General features: G+C 38.7%; 1 protein-coding gene across 1 annotated transcript in view; it reads right to left on the bottom strand.

The window, feature by feature from the left end:
* Nucleotides 1–26,924, bottom strand: part of LAMA1 (laminin subunit alpha 1) — a 106,063-nt gene that overhangs the window by 40,974 nt on the left and 38,165 nt on the right. Inside the window, exons 6-26 of the mRNA XM_026105553.2 lie at nt 25,661–25,750; nt 25,084–25,201; nt 23,791–23,969; nt 22,111–22,216; nt 21,432–21,592; nt 18,485–18,625; nt 17,327–17,500; nt 15,898–15,999; nt 14,747–14,958; nt 13,641–13,752; nt 12,636–12,746; nt 11,734–11,861; nt 11,049–11,135; nt 10,586–10,797; nt 9,962–10,068; nt 8,282–8,462; nt 6,813–6,949; nt 4,779–5,015; nt 1,736–1,879; nt 1,184–1,363; nt 408–593 (exon numbers count right to left, since the gene is read on the bottom strand). Of these exons, the coding sequence (XP_025961338.2) occupies nt 408–593; nt 1,184–1,363; nt 1,736–1,879; nt 4,779–5,015; nt 6,813–6,949; nt 8,282–8,462; nt 9,962–10,068; nt 10,586–10,797; nt 11,049–11,135; nt 11,734–11,861; nt 12,636–12,746; nt 13,641–13,752; nt 14,747–14,958; nt 15,898–15,999; nt 17,327–17,500; nt 18,485–18,625; nt 21,432–21,592; nt 22,111–22,216; nt 23,791–23,969; nt 25,084–25,201; nt 25,661–25,750 (3,105 nt within the window). The remainder of the gene's footprint in view (nt 1–407; nt 594–1,183; nt 1,364–1,735; nt 1,880–4,778; nt 5,016–6,812; nt 6,950–8,281; nt 8,463–9,961; nt 10,069–10,585; nt 10,798–11,048; nt 11,136–11,733; nt 11,862–12,635; nt 12,747–13,640; nt 13,753–14,746; nt 14,959–15,897; nt 16,000–17,326; nt 17,501–18,484; nt 18,626–21,431; nt 21,593–22,110; nt 22,217–23,790; nt 23,970–25,083; nt 25,202–25,660; nt 25,751–26,924) is intronic.

The raw sequence follows: 26,924 nt of genomic DNA, 5'->3' as shown, positions 1-26,924 counted from the left end.
TGCTTCTGCCAGGCCAAGATTCAGGACCAAAATGATGATGCCTGGGCTGAGCACATAACAGACAGGCTACGATACTGCGAGACTGGCTAAGAGGGGCAATACCTGACTGCATTTCATTTATCATTGAAATCTGAATCTATGTTTGAAAAGTTTCCCACAGCATCATCACCCTCAGCATTTCCAAAAGAGAAAACAAAGTCAAAATGCTCTTTTCCTCTATAACATGATATCCATAGCCAATTTTGTTCTTACACTAGATGCATTTTAATCCTGCAGTGTATTTACTCAGCCTGTTTGAAGTCAGGTATGCATTTTTCAAAATATTTTCTTAAATACATGGGGCTTTTCTGTGAAAGGTCACAGAAAAAGGAAATTGTCCCCTTTTCCACACCAATGTTTTAGCTTACCTCCTTCATTTCTACTTCATTATTACTTCTTACTCCGTTTTCTGGAGAAGGGATGTCTACATAGATGACCAATTTACTGGCATGACCCCCTTTGATTAGAATTTGTGGCTCAAAATTTGAGGTTCCAAAGCCATCCAAGGCATAAAAAGCAACAGTGTACCTCAGCTTCCCTCCATAGGCCATGAGCTGTTTGGATAAAAAATTATTACTTTTATTTATTCCAAGGTTATAGCTGCTAGCTGAAAATATTTTAATGTCATCAGAAGATCTGAAAACTGTCAGTTCTTTGAAGAACTGGCAATAAAACATGAAAATTGACTCAAACTCAGCAGTTTTTGTATCAAGGTTAAATGTGTATTTCTAAAACGCAGACACAGGTTTTTCTTCTAGGCCCTTTCAAGGTGTGCCCTCGATTTTCATTTAATTCTTGAGCAGTAGATTCCATGATCTATATACTGAATACAGTGTCAAGGTTGAAAGTTCTCTCAGGTTTCTAAAGTAAAACTAAATACACTCTTTTTGCCCCCATGCAATCTCTGAAAAGCAACATGGTAATTAAACAATGGTGTTACCCATTTACAGTGACAAAAAAAAAACCTCGTTAGGAAAGGGTAATGCAAACATGTGCTTGCTAAAAATAAATTCAGTCACTGAAAGTTCATAATGTCATTACCTACAAGAACAGAACTAGCACAGAAAAACTTTATCTAGATAAAGTGATTATTATACCATAAAGGAACGATCTATAAAACATTCCAGCTATTCAATGATCTTACCTGGTCTCCCTGAAACTGCTCTGGTAACCTCCAGTAAAATGCTTCTGTATTTAAATATTTTCTAACAATGGCAGCATCCAGTAAAACATCAGGAAACTGAGAAAACACACCTTCCACTGTTCCAGTCAGGTTACTTTGAGATACTACACGCAGAATGGACTGATCTGGAGTTAAGGTTATCTGCAATGCAAAGAGCAACAGATTCATCCTACGAAACTGTTCTATCCCAGTGTAATACACTGTTAACAGTTTTAGCTTCTTTGAGATAGACAGCAGTCCATTTTAGAGTAATACATGCCCAAGCCAAGAAACTTGGGAGCACTTTTGATAGTTACATAAAAAATGTATGGATTGAAACACAAGGTTTCAGAAACAAGGCTATTACCACTTAACTATTGTTCTCCTTTTTGTTCTGCCCTAAGCCACTGTCATTTTAAGTTAGCTGACTACATTCCGCCTGACTCATAAAATATATGCAACCCTACGCATACCAGTGTGATACCATGAGCATAACACCAAATTGTCTATGTACATTTATATCACTTTACTTACACGAATTCTCACGTGGTCTTCTACCTCCAAACAAAACGTGGACAACCCGAAACAGAAGCACGGAGTACACCCCAGCGCATTGCTAGCTGACAGAGCAAAAGTTCCAGGTTTACACTCACTGCACTGTAGCCCAAATACGTTTTCCTGGAGGATATAAACAAAACAAAACAAAAAAACACAGAAGCACACATGGATGACTTTGCTAGCTGAATGAAAGATGGCTCTTTTGGGAAGAAAAACTAGTGGCTATATAACCTACACAACAGGAAGTTAATTATTGTACCTATTCTGTTTTACTAGTGCAGTAGATTTTTTTTCATTTTTATACATTACTGTTTTGTTTTTCTGTTTAAACATGGAACAAATACACATTTAAGCAAAACTCATATATTTGAATTTCTAGCTAAAATTAGTAACAATACATGTATGTTAAAGACAGAAAGAACAATTTCCTCCACCCTGAAAAACAGGCTCTCAAAGCCAAAGAAACTGCTCAGTATGAATTTGGAATGAGGGGACCTACTCTCAAGTGTCTATTTGTGAGTACAGTTCCTAACTAGAAAGTCCAACCTGAAAAAACATTGGAAAAAACTACAGCCAGCACTGACTGGCACCTGTATCAGAAATCTGGAGACTATGGACGTGCATGTTTATAGGATTGAAGCAAGTTCTTTTCCGTTGTTCAGTCTTTCAAGAACAGATTCTTGCCTTTTCAGAAAGATCTATGCTACTAAATCTCCATATTTAATGTTTCCTTTTTTAATACTAGAATTCAGACTTCACTACTAGCAATATATCTGAGTTATTCTTAACAACATACTGGACTTTGGTTATAGGGGAGGAAACAAATTTGGACTTGCAACAGCATCATATTAAGTCATATAGAAATGTTGAGAGTCTCTGTTTTGTATTTATTGTTTTTTCTGTCATTATAGGGTTTTTTTGATTTCCAAAAGAGCAGCCTCAATAATGTGAATCAATGTGCTATTCCCAAATCTAATAAAACCACATGTGTATGAGCAGAAAAAACTTCTTTGTACTTCATTCTTTCCATTTGTATAATGAGGATTAGTATACAATACCTATTTCACTAGAGTTTTCTAACATTTAATTTTTTTTTTAATGTTTTGATATCTAGGGATGGAAGGAGCTGTCTATCTATCTCTATACAAAGAATGAAGTAATTTTCTGCCAAAATAGTATGTAGGGAATTTATGCTTTTATGTTAAGAAAAAACCCGACCTTTTTATCACAGATTGTCTGCTCATAAACTTTAAGATGGTATGAATTCATGTGACTGCACTCTAAAGTGCAACTCTTGCAGCACAATATTCCTAGACTCTATGAAGCAATAGTTTTCCCTGGTTTGAGGTAAAAACATTTTCTCTATTGCTCATTGTGTCAGAATAATTTTTTCTATAACAAGCTAGTTCTCTAATTTTCTGTGTGTATTGAGAAAACAACCTTTTAAATAGTGAATCAAAAATAATACATACACGTTATGGATTAACATTACTATTAGCACTATTTGCAATGCAAAATGAGACTGCAGAGAAAAATAAGAGGGATAAATAAAACACGTAAAAATTGTATCACTAAAAATGATTCATATAGCACTGCTCTTGGAATCAGAGGCACTTACAGATAGAAGAATATAGTGATATTGAAATCATGAGCACCATTCCTATATATTTAATAAGGTTTACAGAAATTTTGTCTCAGAACTCATGGCCAGCCCTTTGTCCTATCCAAAAAAACTACACCTGCCCTTTGTGAGGCAGACAGAAGTCTAGCAGCAACGAGGAAAAGTAAGACAAATGCATCCTCATTCGTTTCTACTTTACACTACTAATCCATGAAAAAAAGGATTCTTGTGTACTGTAAGAATGATGTGGTTACAGAAATTCACTTAATACAGAATAAGGACATGGAATTTACATTGAGCAAGTGCAAGCAATAGAAAGAACAAACACGTACTGGTTCTGCGTATTTGAATTTGGGACTGCAGCAAAGACCACAACTGTGCAATATCCCAAATCCCGGACAAGATGAGAAAGAAACCAATCATTGCTCTATCAGATGTACACTGGCTGCTAGTAAACTTAGCAAGAATTCAGTACAGTAGCCAGTTAGAAATGAACCTTTTTATGACTGAGCATACAACAGGGTGTGATCCTGACTTTTAACATACATCCACATCAAATTCCCTGAGTTTTACCTAACAGACACCTGGAATACAGTGCCACAGTGATCTGATGACCACAATCGGAAAACAAAATTACCTGGCAACAGGTAAAACAGGTAAAACAAAGCAGGGGAAGGTAGGAGAGGCAAACTCTCAGGGTATTATAATAGCAGTTCCTGAGGAGGAAAAGGACAGTGGCATGTTGGTTACTCTGATGCTCTCTCTTCTGCCTGCAGCTGTGGTGGGTCTGCCCATACTGGGAACCTCAACTGCCAGTTTTTAACCCAGATCTCAGAGGGAACGTGGAGAGCTTTGGATGTCCCTGGCCAACAATGTCATGCAGAGAAATGACCCAGAATGGGAGCTGCCTGCTAGAGGAGCCCAAAGTTGCCAGACATGGTAGCAGGTACAAGCAGCATCTGAAAATACAAAGACTATATTGACAACATACAGTCAGATATGTCTGGCAATGAGAAAGCTAAGCTTCTTGAAATAGATAAATCAGCCATATTCTACAGTAAGGGGCCACCCACTCCATCTCTGTGCTCCATTTCCTGTCAATGGAGTCTTCAGAGTCCTGTGAAAGCCAAAAAAAGCATCTAGGAAATCTGGGAAATAAAAAGAAAGACCAGATCACTCCAGCCAGGATAGAAAAGATACTGTCCTTATAAGTGTTTAGCACTGACACAGAAAATCCATTACAGATGATCTAGGTGTACTCAGAAACGTCTCAGAGCAGGGGTTAAGACCAGATTGACTTGTGAGATTCCTTTCAGTCCTATGATTTCCATGATTTTTATGAAATAAGTGACCAGAAGACCCCAATGCTGTCCCAAAAGCTTCTGAATATTTCAGTACCTTGCAGGTACAGATGCCAGTTTCTTCTTCGCAACCACAGAGTCCTTCAGCATCATCACACATCTCCACTTTGGTTCCACTCAAGTCGCAGTCACAGGCGACACAATCCGGGTAATCCCTGTAGCCTAACGCACACCTGGAACAGTGCTGTCCTCCAAATTCAGCTTTGCATGGGCACTGACCAGTCAATGCATTACACTGGAGACTAGTTGAACCAGCGCTGCTACAGTTGCAAGCCTTAGAGGAAAACAAGCAATGTTCATAAATAACAGATATTTATAAACAATTTTGTTATAAAGGAAATAGCACAGTCAATTTAGAGTGGGTAATAAAACTCAATGTTTGTCAATAATTATTATACAATGATAAAAAGGAAGGACTCCCACACAGACATGGGATTGTTTGGTTTCTATTTAAACAAAGAACTGAATTTCCAGTAATAGTGCATTGCAAAAAGTAAGAAGCTCTGTTGATTCACAGATCTGGGTTTCAGAACCAAAGGAGCTGAAAGAATCAGTTCCAGGAAAAAACAAAAACAAAAAAACTTTTTATTTAAAATACTATTTATTGAGGACAGCAAATAAATCAAAATAATGTAATATAAATATTAGGTGAAATATATAAGTAGAATAATTTTATAAATGGAATAGGAAGAAAAAAATCTTAATACTGACATTCTTTTAAGTAACACTAGTAAGATCTAAATCTTGCTCAGGCTTCATTTGTTATGTGGTAAGGAACCGAGGGTCTCATTGTATCAGAAGGTGGGAAACTCAGCATGCACAGGAGCCCAGCGCCAGAGGAACACCATTCCCTGGCAGAGCCCATCCTTCCTTATGCAATCAGTAATATGAAGCTGTTATTACAAATATGGGAAGTGGATGTACTTAATTTGTTATCCTTTTTCGAGGCAGACCGGATCTAATATTTAGTCTTATTTTCACATCTGCGGTTACTTAAACAAGCCTGATTTTGTTCTGTGGTTATTTCCAAAAGTGCAGGCGGGAAAGCACATTCCATCTGTCATGTCTTGACTTCAGTCGTCCTTCATCCTCATCTTTCTTTGAGATGAAAAGCCTCAGCTTGTAAAGCACTCTACACAAAGGCTCACAGAATCTATTAACATTACCATGTACCCTCTAGCATTCTCCACACGTATTTGCTGCTCACCAGTAGCACTCTTTGTATTAAGCAAACTTCTTACTTTAGTAGCATGCTACTGTGCCTAATCCCACAAAGTTTTTGACCACGTAAGTTTATGACTTTGGCTCCCAGGTTCCTTTAAAGATCTACAGCTCTGAATGTTAAGCTCTATTTTAAAGCATCATAAAAACAGAAATAATTTGCATGTATTTCAATCTTCATCTATATGCGATAAGTACAAATAAGGACTATAAAGTACAATTAGCTATGCTGAACCACTTCACAAGATGAAACAGGCTGTAAGCAGAACATGACTGCAGTCCTGCTCAATCACAGCACCCAGCAAGGGGTGTCGAGCACTGAAAAAGCTACAAGAAAATATAGTAACAGAGCCAGATGAAAGATCCTGCTAACACAGTCTGTGTTGCAAAGACAGACCTTATTCCTACCTTATTCCATTTTAATTTTAAATATTCAGAAAAAAAGGTGTGCAATGACTTTCAGGATATGCTAGATTTCATTGTTCATAAAACCATAATATTATCACTAGTTGATTAGCACAGAAACCAGGCTCCTTCCTGCCAATTGCTGCTACAGGCCTTTCCATCACTACTTAAGCAATGAGAATTAGAAGACACACCTCAAAGTTTTAGTACGATCTATGCACCTACTCAGTACTGTCACTCCAATCAGTATTTTCAAAGACAACTTTCTCAGAAAGCTCCTCAATAAATACTTTACAATCTGATTTTTTTTTTAAATGTGAGCACCTAGCTGTAACTTCAAAGCACAGAATAAAGACTGATGTTCTCAAAACACGGGGCCAATTCTGACATTAGTATAAGGTGAATTCTTTGAATAGCCATAGTTTTTCGTCGCAGCCTACCACACCTTGCAGCCAAGCTCAGGATAGAGTCCCCAGTGATTTTCTTCACAGAATTCGCATTTTGGTCCCTGAGTGTGAGGGGGACAAATGCATTGACCAGAATCTGCATCACAGTTGTTTTGAGTATGAGCACAGTCACAAGCTGCAAGAGAAATGAGACCAAATGATTAACACTGACTTTGCTTTTGGTATAGAGAACAAATTCCAAGATCACTGACAGCCTTCCTTTTCTTAATTACACAATATGGTTTATCCATTCCACTAGGAATGCATTGCCAGCCCTAATCAAACAAAGAAACAAATTATGACCACAATGACATTTCATTTTTTATTGAAAGTCCATTATTCCTGCTTGACACAGCCAGTTCTGCGGTTTAAAAAGCAGTGCTGCATTTTCACAGGAGAATCAGCCAGGTAAAATTATTGTGGAGGACAGTAAATTTATAGGAAAAAACACTATTACAGAGGATGCAAAACTCAACAAGTGTAATAATTTTCTTGAGCAGCTGAAAAGATTAATATTTAATATTAAAGATTAATATTAAATAATTTTAAAGGAACTGTTTAGTGAATAATAGGAAAGGATAATTACTTTAATAAGAACTCTAATATTTTTGCAGGAAGGCACATGTCTATTTAAGAAATACAATACTATTCTTGCTAAAAGGCACAGATTCAGAAAAGTGTTTCTATTAATTGTTTTAATGACATTTACAAAATCTCCAAGACTGAAATGGTTAAAGGTACCTAAGGGTCTTCGCTTGTAGTGAACTCAGTTTTAATTCCTAAAATATGTTCAGAAACACAATCATGTCACATAATCTTACTGCGTATTTCACATTACTGGACTATTTGAGTCTTAAAAAGATGTTTCAATCAGGCTGCAGAAAAGGTTGGCGTTCCTCTGGCTGTAACATGTTGAAAAGAGTTCCTTATTAATATAATAAATTAAGGTTTTTTGATGGCATATGCTTAGTTTGGATTAACATTTTCCTCTACACCATGATGAAAAATTGTACATACCCAGGTGATGATGGGAAAATATAGTCAATGACATATCTTATCAAAGCATAAAATACATTTGTAAGAATTACACAGAAAAAATTAAGGTAGAAAATCTGTAATAGTAATAGCTTTTAGCTTTTGTAATTGAAGGAAAGGAATTTATTTTCTCAGGAGGAGTGGAGGGTTTTGGTTAAAAAAAGAGAGAGACGAAGGGGCTATTTAGAAAGCAATACTTCTCTTATGAAGTTTTTATGACTTGCTGTTTCATAGTCACCACTTTTTATGGGGAACTAAACAATAAGCAATCAAAAAATGCTTTGTTCCCTAGCTTTATCAAAGCATTAGGAGACCATTCTCCACATTTTTCAGAATACTTATTAAAGCAAATGACCCTTGCTGGAGTGTAACATAAAATACACTATTGAAAGAAATTCCAGACAGACCCTGAGAGGATCAGAGATTAGCTTACGTGTGCAACCACCATCCTGGAACGCATGAAAGCCATGAGCGCAGCGATCACACTTTTCTCCAGCCACTCCTGGTACACAGTGACACTGCCCCTGATCGTTGCAGTCCTTGGAAATTGAGCCAAATTGGCTGCAGTTGCAGGGAACGCAGCCAAGTCCAGTAAGCAGGCCATAATAACCACTCTGTTGGGCAGGAAGTAAACATTTGAGCTGTATTTCATAATTCACTGAAAAAATATGAAGTATGCTCTCACTTTCTGTTGGTTACTTTCCCTGGTGTCTGACATCCATGAATACGGATCGGCTTGACGCGACTGTTGGGGTAACATCATCTCTTCACCATTCCCAGCTATGTACAAGTATGTGTTTGGGTGAAAAACTGAATACGGACATGCTCATGTGGTCCTCTAAATCTCAGCAGTGGGACTTTATATTTTGAAGTCTGAGGATATTTAAATTTAAACACTTCCATGACGAAAGGGCAGGCTGTGCTGCTCTGGCACAGGTTTTCTGTGAATGCTTAGTAAAGGGCAGAACAGAGCCCATCAGTGACTAAGGCACGCGTGACTGACTGGCACTCACCTGGGCACAGGGACAGCAGCTGGGCAGAGACTGTCAGCTCCAGTCTCTAAGGCAATTCTGCACTTAGCAGGAACTGGGGACTGCTGTTTTATATCACCCATGTATACCTATTTGTTCTTGTAACAGGCCTGTCCTTTAGCTGAAGCCCTCTTTGGTGTTCAGCCATGATGTATGTATCACCACCAACCACATTCTTCAGATACTCCTGCTCAGAGTTCATTTTGCAGAAGCACTGTGCTAAGCTCTCTTCAGGTTTTTCCAGTGTGGTTCAGTTTGCTTTTTCAGTAAAACAACATGACTGCGCCCTGTCAGTCAGTGTGGCGCTAACCTGAACAGCCCGATTCAGAACGGTGCTGAGACAACTACACAGCTTCACACCTGCAAAGAGCACAGGCAGCGCAATTCGCAACTGCAAAAATCTGTGCAGACAAACTTTCGCTCTCCTCTCCAACAACAGGTCCCCTCTCCCCTTAATATCTGAGTTGCCTTTCTCTGCACCTGCTGTAGTCTGAGTTCATCTTCCCTGAACAGGGGTGACCAGAATTTTACATAGAAATCCAGATAAGACCTTACTGGTGCATTAGTACTGCCTATCCCTATTGGAATGAGCTCACCTGACACATCCTAAATCACACCTGCCTCTTCTACAGCTGCACCACACCAGTGAAGTACAGGCTTCCTACAATCCAGTAGCATCCTCAGGTCTTCCACCTTCTCACTGTGCCTCAGATCAGTGGAGAAGCTTTCTTATACTCCATCACCTGGCATTTTGTACTGCTGAAAATCATTCCCTTTCTTTTCCAAAAGCCCTCAAGCACCTGTGACCTAGTTGTCCATCAAGAATTTCATGTGTCATGCCAAAGCCATAAGTGAAAATATCAAACAGACTGATCAAAAGCCTTTGGTTTCCTATGGAGTGATCAGGAGTTCAAATTCCCAGAGAATTTTGGAGAGCGGGGAATAAACTTTATATACTAAGCATTCAAGCAGATAGAGCTTTCCCTTTGTGTCTCTTCACACTGATGTCAGTATTTGCAGATAAACAGGCAGACCAAGATACAAGAAAATTCAGATGTCAGGAACAGCTAAATATTGCTTACCAAGCACTTATCGCATCTTTGTCCGATCACATTTGACTTGCACTGACAGAAGCCTGTCCCATGATGACAAATACTGGAAAGGGAACCATTCACATGGCACTCACAGGCTTATGTTTAGAAAAAAGAAACAAAAACAAAAGAATTGTATTAATGTCTATCTATACGCATTCATTATTATATAGGACTGCAAAATTTGGTATACAGTATATGTTTCACCTGTTAATATATCATAGATGTAATATACCACATTAATAACAGTACTATGCATTTGGGCCAAAAGGAAGAAAAAGAAAAACAACTCTGAAGAGATGCATTTGAGTAGTTCATCACTTCTGGCCCTATTTGCAACACTCTGAAGTAGGAAACATCTGCAACAGCTAACCAAACAGAGTGTATTAAGCAAGCCAATGGGTGTGAAGAATATGAGGAATTAGATCCCAACATAATACGTTCCTTTCTCACACTAAACCAACCCTATAGTTTTCAACCTGCACTTGTCAACTCACAAGTTGAACTAGAAGGTTAACTCTTTCCAAAAAGGCACATATCTCCCTATCCATTCAGCTACACACACACCACATTTTTCTGTTCCTTAAAATACGACACTTAATAATAGTAGCTTACCGTGACAGCTTTTCTCAGTCACTGCATCCCCAGAATAGCCATCAGCACACCTTTCACAGTGGTCACCCCCAGTGTTCCCCACACACTTCAGGCACTGTCCTGTGACAGTATCACAGTGGCCATCCTCTTGAGGGTTTACATTGCCATTGCATTCGCAGGGAACACACGACTGCCCAGGCACCAGCGGATTCCCGTAGTAACCATTAGCACATCTGCACAAGAGATTGAAAATTTTGTCAGCTGGGATGAAGATATATCAGATACTCTCCCCACCCAAGACAGTATTTCCTAATCAATCCGTTTTTCTAAAGAGACTCTATATTAGAAGCGAAGACAAAATGGAAAGGAAAGATGTATCAGGAATGTTCTGTACGTGTGGTATAAGCAATTCAAGGCAGGTAGGATGATGGATAGTTAGTGAAGACAATGATATCAATATTTTATCCAAAACTAGTGTACATACCTTTCACACTGAGAACCAGTATAGCCTGAAAGACATTTGTCACAGACAATTTCACCTCCTTCACTCAGCAGGCAAGTAGGACTGAAACTATTAACAATATTTTTGGCAGTCAGTATCAATACACAGAATTACAGACTTCCACAAACATTCAAAACCCACCTTTCAAGTCTGTGCACCCATTTGTATAACTATGTAATTGCAAATTTTTCTAGATTAACAACAATGCTTTAAACATACGTGTCAAAACAGAATTATCATTTGTAGAAACTCTTCTCAAGGTTTTGTCTTTTAAAAGAAAGGAAGATTTTAAAACTTCCTAAAAATGTAGCTCTCTTTCTAGAAAATCTGTCAAAACTCCATACCCAGCTCCTCTTTTTCACATACAATCCATCTGTCCTTTTGTCATTTTCTGAAATAACATGAAAGAGAACTGTGATTTCGCTGCCAAGTTCAAGGATGGGTCTAAGTATTACCTTCACCCTTTGTGTACAAATTGCACCAGTTCGCTCAGCATCTCTTAGCTTAATCTATACATTTTTCTATCTGGCAAAACAACATTTCTATGAGACAGGCTCAAATGAAGAGGGAGAAGAGAAGTCCTCTCTGTGCTTCAGATTTTGTAGCACTTTTCTTTCTCCCACACACTGATTTTGCTGAAGATGCAAAAGAAGCACAAGCAGCTTACTTGTTTGCAGCAGAGCTCAAAGGACAGGAACAGGGCTGACAGTCCTCAGGAGTTCCTTGGGATGGACGTCCATAGAAGCCAGGCAAGCACTGATCACAGAAAGGTCCTGTTGTGTTGTGCTGACAAGCCTGCAAGAGACCGAAAAAAAATCTTTTTGTATTTACTCTTGATGGTTTTTGAGCCCCTGAGGGATCTCTGCAGGAGTTTGCATGCAGTACAGCATTAGGATTCAAGGAGAGGGCATGAAGAATGGAGAAGAACTTTGAAGATAAGTAGGGTTTATCTGAGTTATAACAACAATTTCTAATTATCTCTCTCCAAAATTTTAAAGAGTATTTACATCAGGAAACAACCATATTACTTACACACAAACTTAAACTTATTTTGCACATTGCACACACTTGCAGTAACAGACTTCTTATATGTTTCTTACTTGTGTTTAGCCATTCTATTTCTGTGACCTTTACATTTTAGAAGAAAGAGAGCTGAGAGCAAAATTCGGTCTTCAGAAGGGAATGTGTAATTTCCACTGCACATATGGAGATGCACATATATCCGAAAACAGATCTTCACCTAAAACTCCGCTTAATTTTGTTCGTTCCAAGGAAAGTTTTTTACTGACTTGTACAAGCAAAGTTGAGATTTTTATTAGCCAGTATATACTGACATTTTATTTTAGTGCTGATTATTCCCCACTTTAAATGGTAAACTAAAACAAATTCTTTAATAGAAAACACTTTAAGGGAGCCCACTGAAATATATTGACATAAAGAATGAAAAGCAAGAAAAAGGTTCTATACCCACAGCTTAAAATCTGCACACATTGTCTCCCACAGCCAAAATCCTCTCCTAATTCCTAAATAGATGCTTAAACAACACAAACACTTTGAAGGATAACTTACAAAGCAAACACCATGAATATCACATTCAGTTGCATGCCCATTGCATTTGCAGGGTTGACAAATACCTCCAAAGAGTATTCCATCCACACGGTAGTACCCAGGGAGACAGGACTGAAAAGAAACGGGGGGAAAAACATAGAAGCACTATGTATGTTAAAAGTACACATCAAATCATACTCAGAGAGCCCACTTCTGACCACCCACAAACTAACTCATTCACATTCTGGTAACCGAATGCTCTTTCAGCTCCATTGATGTGACTGCAACTCTTTCCTGGTGGTTGTTTTTTACTTGCACTGGGTAAAGCAGCAAGAGTTAACTCTGTGAAACTTTGATTCAACCCTTCATCCTCTGGAGGCACATAAGTTAAATTTCGTGCAGTTCAACATGTGAAGTTCTTTATTACAAGACAAAAAAAAGCAGATGTTCTAGCTCCTCTACAGAATCATTAATGACACTATGGCACAAAGCTTCGCATTGAAATTATCTGTTAAATAATTCCTGCTATTCTGCAGATGGTGCTCTGCCTCCATAATCTTCTGTTCACAGATATATAAGACACCACCTTGCATAACACATTTGACCCTCGCGGGATCTTCCCAGACTAGCATTCCTCCCTGCTAAGGTCCCTTACTGCTTCCACAAACCCAATGATACAAAACAGAAATAAGCTGTGCACAATTCAGATCCTGGAAGAATGCTATTAATGAATAAGGTAAGCTTAGAACAGCCTAACAGAGCTTTTAGAGCTGCTCCCTCTGCAACACTGATGCTCTGAAGTGTATCATCACCTTTTAGTGCCATCAAACAGCTTTCAGGAAACAAGATCCCATTAAGTGTACCTGGAAGAAAATATCTATAATACTGTGTGCAATATAGCACACATCATTTCGCCACAGGAAATATATTTTTATAGCAGTGCAATTAAAGGCAGCTTGCGTTTAATATCTAGATCCTTTCAAATAGGAGATCATTTTGCATACACACAACACGAGGAGAGGTTACCTCACAGGATATTCCTGTGTAACCTTGAGGACATTCACAGAATTCCACATCTGGTGCTGAAGAAAGGTCTACAACATTTGCACTTGCAATATCCAGGGTCACAGAGTCCAACCTAGGATCAAACAGGAAGACATCACACCATTTGTTTCCCCAAAGCTGATTTTAAACAGGATAATTTGCTTCTAGGAGAGTAACACTGCTCTCTGGTGGTGACAGCTGAGAAACAGGCACAAATCTCAGCTATAAAAAGACTATGATCATAGTGTTATCACTGTGTTTGTATTTATGAGCTGGAAGTAGATTTGTCCTCACCCTGTTGTTATTATGATTACTCCCATTGACTCTGTGACTTCTCCTGTAGAGAGGTTTAATCAAGAACTTCCCTCTCTGTCATGATATCAGAGGTGTAGCAGCAGGGCAGCCTTCTACTGCAGCCCCAAAATAAAATAGCTTTACTGGACCATGTCTAAAACAGACACATGTTACAGGTGGGTGCGCAGCCAGAAACAGCACCAGGTCCTTGCTGGTAAGTGCACACACGAAGGGCAGTAAGGCCTTACTCCTGTGGACTTTGAGAACAAGACAGAGATCTGTAAGGACTGGTACAGATATTGCTAATTCTGACTTGAGACTAAGGTATGACCCATTAATTCATTCCAGACGAGTTTTCCTATTAAGTGCTCCCTTAGAGACGAGCCTCAGTAACATCTGCAAACAGACATTAAAAGAAAATACAGCCAATGTCTTTACTAGCAGGTTTTCAATAGTCAGTGATGGATTAACTTGCCACATATCGAAACAAGCATACTACTGTGAGTTTAGGAGATATTTCCCTCTAACAAAGCTGTCATTGTAATGAGGCTTTTAGGCAGTATTCCTTTAAAGTGGAAAACAAGGAATCTGCTATCAGATATCTTTAAAACAATGAAATGCATTTTTCTACACATTCCACTTGGAATTTTGGGTACAAGACCAGTCTTGAGAAAATTCAATCAAATATTTTTTTTTCCCTTGAAATTATTAACTTAAAACTTTAGGACTATTGCCACTATGCCACAAAAATAATAAAAGTATTTGGATTAATTGGAGTATTTTCTCTCTCTCACCTGTACACAGCTTTTTTGGCAATATTGTAGTTGGCCCTGATCAGAAGATGGGTTACGTTTACTAGAACAGTCATCAACCTTTCCCGGTCCACAGCTTTTTTTGTATTGAAGTCTATGAAATTTTCCGATACAAATCTCACAGCATTAGAATACTCCTCATATGGCTGCAAGGACAAGCCTGCTGCTCTTGTACTCAAAATCTGCCCATTGCCCTGAAATTGAAAGACAGAGAAAACATTTTCTGTATTTGCATGCAGACTTTATTTAGCAATTATATTTACTCTCAGCTGACCTCATATAGGTAATTACCCTACATGCACACTGTGTAGCTTTCTACTCACTCCCAAAACCAATAAAGAATGAATATGAACATTTCTGCTTTTAGATTTCATATTAAGTATGAGGTGACTGTGGCCTACTTTACACTTTACCTAACAGATTGCCTTGGCCTGGGACTTGTGGAAACGATATACATCCAGATAACATAGAAAAGAGGCAACCAAACTGGATTTCCTGCACTAGGAAAAGAATAAATATAAAGGCTGCACTTCCTATGGCTTCAGGAAGACTAAAATCCCATTCCCTTTTAGTTTGGAGACTTCAAAAATACTTGGTTTTCTTCTGAAAAAATAATTAAACTATACTTCAAAAATCCAGCTCCTCCACAAAACAGAATCTCTTTTCTGTCTTGTTTGATTGCTACCTATTACTATTATAAAATAATGCTTTTTGGAGGGTGCCTGGATTTCTTATAGAGAGATATTTTTTAACTGCAACATAAATAGTACTAGAAAAGTAAGCAAACTGCAAGAACATTCATCTGTTTCATAAATATAAATCATTCCAGTTTATTATAGTTTCTTTTGTAAATAGACCTTTGTTCATTTAGTAGTTACTACCTCAGCTGTTTTTACAAAGGTTAATTTGTAGATATTTATTATACAAAGTTAGCATTGCATACCTACAGTTTCAGAGAAGTGGATCAGAAAACCAGACAGCTGAATAATACAAAAAATCTTGGTAGTGACTTTTAGGAAGGGATTTAAACCTGAGAAAGATATTAATATAAAAATATTCTTTTTCTTTTCCGTTTTAGCCTATTAGATTCCCAATAATGTCTGAGTAGTAGCCAGCTGAAAAAAAAAATCCACCTGAATGATGACGTCCACACTAGATACTATATCACTGTCCACACTCTCCATTGGAATGTCGTAAGATACTGTATACTTCAAATCTCCACCAAAAGCTGTCAGCTGAAATTACAAAAACCAAAGCGTTAGCAGCAAAGCAACCCACAATCAATGCAAAGAAGAGACAGCAAACTAAAGGAGTGCGTAGACTTACAAACACCACTTTCCACGCAAGTTTAATGTGCCATGTGTATTAACGCTGGGACAAGTGCTGGCTTGCTGCTGTGCAGGTGGGGAAAGCAAGCTGAAGGCTCTGCAGGTGATTCAGACAAGTGCCCTCGTTCAGCGCAACACCCACGGGACTTTCAGCGAACAGCACAGGTTTACATTACCATTCTAGCCAAGGGGTACTGCATACTGGAGTTATTCCTGTTCCATATTCCTCCTTTGGGGCTCCTGAGCCCCAAATCTGATGCTGACTACTTCAAAGTAAACTAAAGAGTAGTATCAACAGTATCAACCTATATTTAAGGGATAGGAGATCAGAATTTGAGTGACTGTTGTCCTGTACAAAATTATTCCTTCAAGTTATAGTTTGAGACTTGTGTCCATTTACACGGTCACTACACTAAGGAGCAGGGCTCTGTGAGCAAAGATACTGGACTGAGAAACAGTTAAAGAAGTGAGGTGGCAGGCAGGCAAAAAGCTGGGAGACACAGAGCTTTAGGTAGTAACCAGGGCAAAAATTAAGACTAGTTGCTTGGTGATGAATCTGAAATGGGAGAGGGGCAAGAGGCAGACACAAGGAAGTTAATGGTTCTGTCTATAGTACTGGACAAGGTGTGAAGGGTGTAAGCTTGGGTATGGCAGCCAAAAATATGGGGAATGCAAGCACAAAAGTTAATAACTGCCAGGAGGAAGTGAGAGAGACTAGACTATCATGGAAGATGGGCAGAGAAGGAAATGGGGACGTGAGTGAGCTCAAAGAGCGAGTGCAGGGAAAAGGGGGAACTGGGCCAGGAACACTATGATTTGAAGAGCGGAGACAGATTGAGAAGCCTGTTAATATTGGGTTTTATCTTTAATTTATAACTATGGAAGTATGAGATATTCCAACTATACTCAAATTTGAATTACTTTCCATAAGCTAACCAAAGAACAGACACAGGCTGCGTGGAATGACAAATAGCAACTCCAACGGTTTCAATGCACAGTGAAGAAAACGTTAAACTGAAAGACAATGATTTATGTCATACAGGAAAGATATGAGAACAAAGTTTTAGGTGCGCAGAGGAGAATTTATGGTATACTAATTTCTCAGTAATGAAACGTTTTAGAAAGCAGAGTTACTATATGTGTACTGTCTAAGTAGAAGGACATTTTTAGAGCAATACAGTATGATTAAAATAAGGAAACCATAGAATAGCTTTGACTCTTCCTAAGAACTTACTTTATTTCCCAGATATGGCTCAGGTGCTGACCAGTAATAAGTGTGTTTCAGTACTTTCACAGCCTCAGTGTTGTTGATACTTATTTGATGGGGTCCATCAAACTGGCTTCGCTGAGGCTGCACGCTCTTTGCGTTATACAGATCAGTAACCAGCCAACCAGTCATATCTGATGTCTGCAAAAAAGAAAGGTTACATTAATGGGAGCCAGGCTTAGAGTTGCTGAGAAAGCAGTCATTAACTTACCCCTTCCCTAGATACTCATTCAAATTAATGAATCTACAGCACCTTCTTTAACCCAGTCTGACCTCCAATACATGCAAATAGTTGCCACTTCATTATAATCAGACTAGGATTATCTCTACCTCCCTATTAGACAGGAATAAGTGTGATTTTTATCCCTCCAAAAAAATTAGCTTTATACCTACATAATTCCCCGAGATAGAATTACAAAACATAAACGGCTTTGAGGCCTATCATCCCCATGTATAGACAAAGCTGAGTCAGAAGGAAGTTAACTCCACAGTCCCAGAGGAAGGAGCAGGAAGAAAGAATTTCATTCTTCTCACTGAAACATTTTTATACAAGCACCTTACACTTTCAGTCTATTTGAGGTGTTTTCTTCTCCCTCTCTTGGCACACAAAACAGGGGACTAAAGTGTGACTAGCTGTGCAAAGATGTGGAAGGGATTTGAAAAAACAGTGCCCCAAAAGTTCCCTACTCAGCAAATGTCTGTTCAGAAGATAGTGATATTTATAATCCTTCTGTTTTCCAAGCAAGAGTGTTGGAAGTATTGCTAGAGGTCACATCACCCCTGCCCAATAGGTATGGGCATGGGAGTGGGTTTTGGTTCCTCTCTTCAACATGTAAAGAAACTTCAACAGCACAAGGTCAGAAAAAATGCACCTTCCAAGGCATTATGACAGACTCCACTAGCCAGTGCTTCTGGTAGCACTGCAACCCAATGGGGACAAAGCTTGCACTGGAGTGACATGCTGGTTCTCTCAGAGCTATCCACTGACACTGAAAATCCATTCCTCTGTAAGGAGACGCATACCAGAAATTGGAGTTAACTTGGGCCATGTCAAAAGAGAAATACAGCACATTTTGCAGCTGCCTAAGGAAAGAATATTAGGTCATGGACATAACATATAAATACCTGACTGATGGGCCATGTTAGACTGTCACAGACATCAGAAACCCCAAAGCAGAAACACTCTGTGCAGCCCTGAGGGTTTCTTTCTTGCAAATTGTAGAATCCCGGTTTACAGAGGTCACAGTTTTCACCTTCTACATTTTCCTGTGAATGGCACATAACATTTGTTTCACATCAGCATTATTATGGTAACAAATACAGTAGATTAGATGGGATTTAGGCATAACAGCATTCAGAAGGATATGAAAGAAAACAGATTTCAGCACAGGAGGCTTATTGAATAAGACTCAGTGAGCTTAAAACTAAAACTGATTGGAAAAATTCATCAGAATTTGCCTGTTCATCAAAATCTAAACATGCCATGTAAGGGCTCGTATGCAATGAAATTCTGGCACACAGGCAGGTTTTGCAAAACTTCTGCTACTTTGCCAGTCTGATTCACTAGTAGCTTGAATTTCTAGGGGAAATTTGCTTTGGGGAAAAGTTCCCATGTTTACAGAATCCAGATGGCCCACAGGATAGCTTACCTTGACGGCCAGGCTCCTGGAGCTACCACAGCCAGTTTTAAGACAACATCTCAACTATCTATTACAACTCGCACTGTGATCCTCACCACTTCTTCCTACAGGAACATCACGTACACGTATGCTAGCTGGCAGCTCTTCCTCCTAACTTGCTCTGGCTAAGGTCCAGAAATTCCTGCTCCGAAAGTAGAGGTGCTCCACCTCTGTCAGCTCCAGCACTGTCTTCTGCCTCCTCACTATACAAACTGGGTGGTCTCGAGCACACTGTTACAAAGCTCTTTAATGTAGTATTTAGTGGGAAAAAAGAAAAAACCCAAAACCAGTGCACCCAACTTCCTATAACAAAAATCTTGTAAACTTTCTACTGACACTGTGTAGATACTTGGAAGAAACATTTAGACAAAAGCTGCTGAGAAGCAAACAAGTAAAGAAAATAGTCTCTAAATGCCCACAAAGCTGTGGAAGTAGTAGTTCTCAATGGGTATCTCTATGCTGCGATCCAGCACCTTTCCCACCCCAGGAACAATGCTCTGGCCATGTCCCAGCTTCATATCAGGGCAAGACCTGGACATATATGACTATCCATCTCACCCTCTGGTTTCCACTATGAGGAAACCCCATCACAAAGGCAAAGAGGGTGTTCTTGTGCACCCCACAAAGTTCCCTGCTACAGACACTCAGGGTACTACGGCTGTGGGCCACACCATGAAGGATACCTGTCTTGCCATTTCGAGGAGCCCCGTATGAGCACCACAGTTCAACTTAAACACAAAGCCTTGGGATGAAATTCCGCTTTCAGCTACACCAGGGTGTAACTTCCTTCCACTTTGGCCAGCAGAATCACTACAGATTCCAGCCTTATATTAGATTTGGTCCCATACAGCAGATTTCCAGCTCACTGGAGAGAAATCTGAGCCCTTTGATGGCAACACTACCAAGTCTCTCTCTCATGGACCAGCATTTGGTATGTGAACTCTCTAAACAGGTAGGTCATTTGCTTTTGTTTTGGTAAGCAAAATACAAACTGGTTTTGCAAACCGTAAGAAAAATGTAGATGATCTCCAGATCTTTGATTCAAAGGCTCTGCCTGCTTTCAACCCCAGGTAAAGGGCCACCTGACATAATGAGATTTTAAAATCTTGTTTTTTTAGAGAAATAATAATCGCATGTTCTTTTCAGCTTTTTTTCTTTCTCAGCCTTCAGGATGCACTTGGATCATACATTTCACTTTGGCTCTCAACACACGTGTCAGTTGTCACTGCTAGGTAGAAATTATTATTTATTTCATAATGAAAACTGAAAACTTACCTAATAATGAGAATGGGTTTTACAAAAAGAGCTAGTATGAAATTCAAACTAGAAAAAGTAGTAGTTTTGCATTACTGTGTTCATGGAGACTGCACTGGCTTAGAAATCTTGCTTCCTTCACTTGACACTTGGAGCACACAACTTCCTTCTTCCACATAGGTGGGCTGCTGGATGGTGACACTCTCAGTGGTTTCACCTAAAAATTCTGTACGGCAGGTTCACACTCACAACAGCATTAAGAGGGGACAGTTTCTTGCCGAGTTTGCACCAAAGTTTTCATCAGTTTAGCTGCATTGGCTAAAAACATGTTACTCTAGCACAAAAACAGGCAAAGCAGTTGCATCCCTTTTTTTCTTATTTAACTTGGCCACCGGAGCTATATCTTTCTTCCAGAAGTATGACTCCAGTTATTTATACGTTTGATATTTTGGATCAGACAAATTATGCAAAAGAACTAAGCAGTTTTAGAAAAGCTGTCAAACAAACCACAGGTTTTTTGGCTGCTGTTCACCATCATACTTGGCAACAAATATAAAAAACTACTAGCTAACATTTGGTTCAGAAAATTAAGTGTAACTTCTCTAAATATTGACACACCGCTTCCTAATAAAGTTCAGCAGAATCTACAGCTGCAAGATATTTCAAAGGGATTGTATATTTACCAAAAAATAAAAAAGAAGGCTGCAGATCTGCTCTTTTATTTGCTTACATTCTTGACACTTTATATTTTGCAATCAAATAATTAAATAAGATTTCATACACAGGTCTAATTTAATTATTCCAATAGTTCTTTCCAAATGCATACCATTACTTCATAGAAAGCAGATGTTATAAACATCTTTTCTTTACAAGAGATCAGTGGCTTTGAATAAAAAGATCAGCCAATCCCTAAAACCAAACCCAGCTAGGCACATTGTCATTCTCTCTGTGATTCTTTCTCACACTTACAGACATGTGCAGATATTATGTGATTTTAATGCCAGCCTGGCCCATTTTTATAGCAAGTGCTGTATCTGTAACATACGGAATTATTCAACATAAACTATTATATTTTCATGAACAGTGAATTACAAATCCATCCACAAATTCCCTCTTAAATAAAAATGGGAGACACTTACTTTGCAAAGACAAGGTTCTGTGCATGGATCTTCATTAATGCTACCAACCAGGCTGCAGTTACATCGCAGGCAGTTAGGGTAGCCCTGATACCCAAATGCGCAACGATCACATTTTTCTCCTGTGTAACCTTCTCTGCATTCACATTGACCTGGCCAAGTCCCTTGAAAAACAAAAACAGATAAACAAACAAATACTTAAGAGCTGACAGGAGGATGAATTCAAGATGTCTCAGTGTGTGCAAGTAATTTAACAGTCCTTTTTTATTACACTCCATGTTACATTCCACACAGATACTTGGCATAATGTCAGCCCCACCATCTATTATTCATGTTTAGAGTACCAGATGCACAGAAACTCCACCAGAATGGATTATCTGACAGCTGTATAAAGAACAACAGATAGCTTCATAAAGAACAGTGTTAGATCTCAACCTTTCAAATAGTTTTTCATAGACAAAGCCCTCCATCCCCAGACAAGTAAATGAAGGGCCCTGAAATATCTTAAAACACCTGTAGGTATGTCATGCCTCACCTCTTCCCTCCCAAACATTTACCGGTGTCTGGAAGCGGTACCCAACTGGCAGGCACTCACAACAAGATGATGTTCCCTCAGACCTCAGTGCCCAGAGACATTAGCCAGACTTCACCTTTAGAGAAAAAGCGCTTCCTGCTCCCTTACCGCGCTGCGCATCAGAGTGGTGCTCATCTTTAATGCAATGAGGACTCAGAGACCCAAACGGGTCACAGCCGCAGGGGTAGCAAGGGTGATCCTCATATGGAGAAACCTGCAAAACAAACGTTCTCTGTCAAATTCTCTCTAACTGGGGAAAGTAAAGTTGCATCTGTTTCTTGTCTGGGATCACTGGAACTGATATGAATGAAGACTGGAAAAGATAGCAGGCAGTAATGGATCAAGGGGCTCAATCTGTTTAATTTTACCAAAGAGAAGATCAGGGGATCACAGTGCAAAAACAACTTAAATTGGCAAACAGAATTTGGTTTTCAGAGCAGACAAAGGTATAGTAACAGCTAATGGGCTGGAAGTTGAAGCCTGACACATTCAACCTAAATATGTATTTTTAAGTGTGACAGCAATTAACCATTGTGATGGTTTACCAAAGATTATGGAAATCTTTAAGTCAAGAATGGATATTTTTCACAAAGATGCCCTCTAGTTCAAAGAGGAAGGAAATGAAGGAAATCCTTGGCTCTGCATTCAGTGGGAGGACAGATTACCTAATCATGAGGATTCATTCTGACTTCAATAATTTATATATCTCTGAACTATAGGCAATGCAATTCACATGGCAAGGATTTTCTTTCTTTTAGGGAAGCCTAAAATTTCCCTTTGAGCACCTCAGATTTAAAGCAAATCAGTAATGACCTCCAGATACCTACTTCTTGGCTACAAGCTGATTGAAGACTTTCCTTAAATGCTTCTTACAGTAAGTAAATTAGAGAATCTCAGACTCAAGTTTGTTTCTCTACTGGGCCTTTACCTCCTGTCTAACCACACTCATACAGACTCACCCTTGCTCTCTGCACCTATTTATACTGGATTTCTAAAGCATGGGCTTTCCAAAGTATGCACGACCCTGCCGAAACAAGACCTTGTGGGGTAGAAATTTCGTTCAGTATGTCTCATTATAGACATCTCTACACATTGCAGGAAGTTCATATGTTTAACTCTTTTAGTTATATCTTAACAAATGTCTTTAATGGAGTTTAGGTCATCTTTCCAGAGAGTGAGACTTGTTGATAAACTGGAAAGTAGACAGGCTCAGAGAGAACATGTTCTACAATAATCATGACAAGACGAAGAATAGTATTTGTTGCAATATCTCATCAGACAAAGAGTCTGATCTTAGAACCCTATAAGGGTCCTTTTTAATACTTGCTGAAATGGGCTGGTATAGGACGATATGCAATATTGGCACTTCTGAAGACATTAGACATGAAATGCTGGCACTTTTTAGAGCTTTATCCACAGGAGAAATGGCTTTCCTATCAAAACATCTACATTTCCATACTAGGACTTCAAGTTGTCTCTCCAACTATTCTTTCGTTCTCCATCACTTTCTGTTAAAGCAGTAAGACATGCCCTTCCATGCAATTCAAGAAACATTTTAAGTTTTTCTCTAAAAATGTTGGTGGTGTGTCACCTATAAAATATCCTCTACAGTTTTCAGTTACTCTGTAATTTGTAAAATATATATATACACATATGTGTGTCTCTGTGTGTGTGTACATGTATTTTATATAGATACGTGTACAATGAACTGAAATATACATTTCATCATATCATGTTGTAACCCATTAGAATCAACAAAGCATTAGAATGATATTCTCTAAATCTTACTTTGTGTGGTCTAAAATATCCATCAGCACACATTTCACAGTTGATACCAGCAGTATGTTGAGTACAGTTTAAACAGACGCCACCTCCTATATACTGGCCATGAATATTTATGCTCCTTTTCTGATCTGCAACACTCTGGTTGTAATAACAATCTTCTGCTTTGTTATGACAGTTGCACTCTAAGAAGGCACAGAAAAGAAATCCACTTTTTTGTTTCATTTACATTGTATAACAGTTCCTATAACACTGAAATTTTACGAAGAGTCAAATGCAAGAAAAGCATATCAAGCCATCTGAAAAGAGTGGTTTTTTCCCCATTAACTATGCTATATGCTTTAGCAGTCTCAAGACACTGTACTCCTTAGCAAGTAAGCACATTTCAAAGCCACAGTTACCACTTTAATAGCATCCATTTTAACACTGCCCTGTAGCTCACACTAAGACAATCCTGTCACTAGTGAAATGTCAGTGTCAGATGTCATTAGTAATGTGTGTTATTACCAGTAGTTATTTTTACACTTTCTGTCCTCTGCATTACAGGAGAAAATCTGTCTAATTCTTCTGTTATTTGTATTATAGACAAAAGCCAGGGGAGCCACCAGTGCCAGTACACAAGTATAAAACTGATTTAGGTTAGAGGATAGTTGGGTCCAGATACTCATAAACACCTACTTTCTAAACAGTGACATTAAGAGCTGTATCAAGAACACCACTCTTCCACTTGCAACTGTAAATTTTAGCTAATAGGCTCCTAATTGCCTGCGGCTTGTGCCAGGCTTTAGCAATGCGAAGAGGGAAAATGCACTAACAGGCCCTAGCAACATGCTGAGCTATATCAAACTACTGGCACAACCTAAGTCGATCTATCAGACAATCTGAAAGATAATTGGCCAGTAAGGAAAGTTTCTTTCAAAACATTTGTGTTGCCAGAACAATGTTGTTTGTCTGACACAAAATTTATGATCAACATAAGAGATTTGAATTTCAAGTAGCTAACAAAATGACTGATGCAAATCTGCTAGTTTTTACTGGAGTATAATAAATCCCCAAGACTCTTTTGTCTGATCCTCTCTGAAAGTATTATTAAATGACACCTCTACTAGCCATAGAGGCATGTGGGACAGAACATTTAAAATGACCTAAATTATTATAAGCAGTCCCTCTGCCTTCACTTAACCCCATGAAAACAATTTAATTTTTCTTGGGAATAGGTATAGATCTGTACTAAAAGCAAACTTAAACAATAACATAATAAGCCCTTATAAAACTACCTAAGCCTCTGTGCATACTTACTCTCACATTTGTTCCCAGCAGAAATGGTTCCTGGTCTCCACAGTTTCTGATGGTACCCAGGACAGCACTTATTACAGCTCTCTCCACATGTGTTGTGTTCACACTGGCACTGCAATTTCTAAGAAAAAAAAAAAAAAACTTTATTGAAATATTTTTATACGGGTCATTTACTTAATGTTCCCAAAAGTCTGCCTAATACCTAATTTACTCCAGAAAATGTTAGACCCACAAATGCCCTGCAATTGGCATGAGACTGCCCAACCATGCTATATTGACACAGGGGAGGAACCTTTCTAGAGTAGAAGGGACAAGTCTCCTGTGTTGCAAAACTGATTGTCCCCCAAATTTTTTAAATTTAATGTCAGAAAAATACTTCACTTCAAAAAAAGTCATACTACAAGAGACCCAGATATGCTTACATAGAAAAGGGGGAAAAAAAGCAAATAATATTTATACATCATGGAGTAAGATGTCTTTTATCCTCCTCTTTCTGATTCTCCTTAGGCAAAGAACTGTTTTCTTTCTTTTAATTGGAAAAATTGTTCTCTGAAAAGAAATAGCTGAAATTAAAGAATACCTTTGTGATTTCATCCAGTGGGCAGCTTCGAGCATGGCCGTAACAAATGCACATGCCACCAACAGAGATGTCCTTTATTGAATAGTAGTACTACAAAAATCAAAGTGGAAAAAGGGATGAAGAAAAGACATTTTAACATATTTATATACTTCCCACACTCACTGGAAAATATAGTACCAGCATTCAACTGTTTTGTGACTTGATAAATGCAAGCAGCTATTTCAAGCTTTAAATTTCTGCAACTTGGGGAAATCTGGTTTTGTAAATTTTTGCATTTTTCCCCTCACTGGTACAAAACACAGATTGATTACTTAGTATGCACAACTCCTAAACTTGAGGGAAGGCTACCATATGTGACCTAAGCCAAAATTTGCTTGCAAAAAATTCTTTTTTACCCTATAAGAAGCCATGAAGCATGACACATTGTTATATTTGAATTTTAGTTTGGGGAGTAAGAGTATGCTTTCCTAAAATGGGAGCTCTGCCCTCCCTTAAAACCAGTTTGTGCACTTCCTTCCAGATGAGCTCTTTGCTCCTAGTGTGATGTAGTATATTAGTCTACCCACATTTTTAGCTTAAGAACTGGTAATACAGCAGAGTAGAATAAATTAATATTGCCAGGTGGTGAGCAGAAGCAACATACATAAGGAAAGGATTTAACTTCGAAGGCAAGGAAGAGGCAGGAAATGACCCATCTGGGTTCAGTTACAGCTGCAGTATCAACAGGGTTGGCCTGTTTGTATCCTGGGAAATGTGTTACAGGGGGAATGAAAAAGAAATACTTTTGGAAGACACTTTTAAGAAAAGAGTTCAGGACTCTCAGACCTAACAACCCTAGAGTCATCTGGTTCAGGAAGAGGAGGTAGCCCTGGGTGGTCAGACCTGATGACTCATGGACTGTTATTGCTTTAAAGGAGCATGGAGCTGGAGCAAACTAGCCTCTCTGATTTCCTATTTAACTTATTAGGCTTTAAAATTTTTATTTTATTTTTTTTTAGAATTTGTTTTTAATGTTATGGGTTTGGATTGCAAAAAACACTTGGGGACTTATGAACATTAAGACCTTAACTACAGAGAAGGAGGTCCAGGCTGAGAAACGTAGGAGTAGAGCTCTATTTGTTAGTATTGGGAAAGCTCACTGCCTTCCCTGCTTCATCTCCTTTCTCCTTCCTCTTCAAACTCACTGTACGCTCTTCAAACTCAAGCCATGTGCAGCTCAAAGCCGAACAAGAGACCAACGCCAATCAAATGCCACAGAAATTAA

This window comes from Dromaius novaehollandiae, chromosome 2 (assembly GCF_036370855.1).
Source record: "Dromaius novaehollandiae isolate bDroNov1 chromosome 2, bDroNov1.hap1, whole genome shotgun sequence".
In the NCBI taxonomy this organism is placed as follows: domain Eukaryota; kingdom Metazoa; phylum Chordata; class Aves; order Casuariiformes; family Dromaiidae; genus Dromaius; species Dromaius novaehollandiae.
The sequence above is the reverse complement of the archived record's forward strand: the minus strand, read 5'-3'. Positions and strand labels throughout refer to the sequence as shown.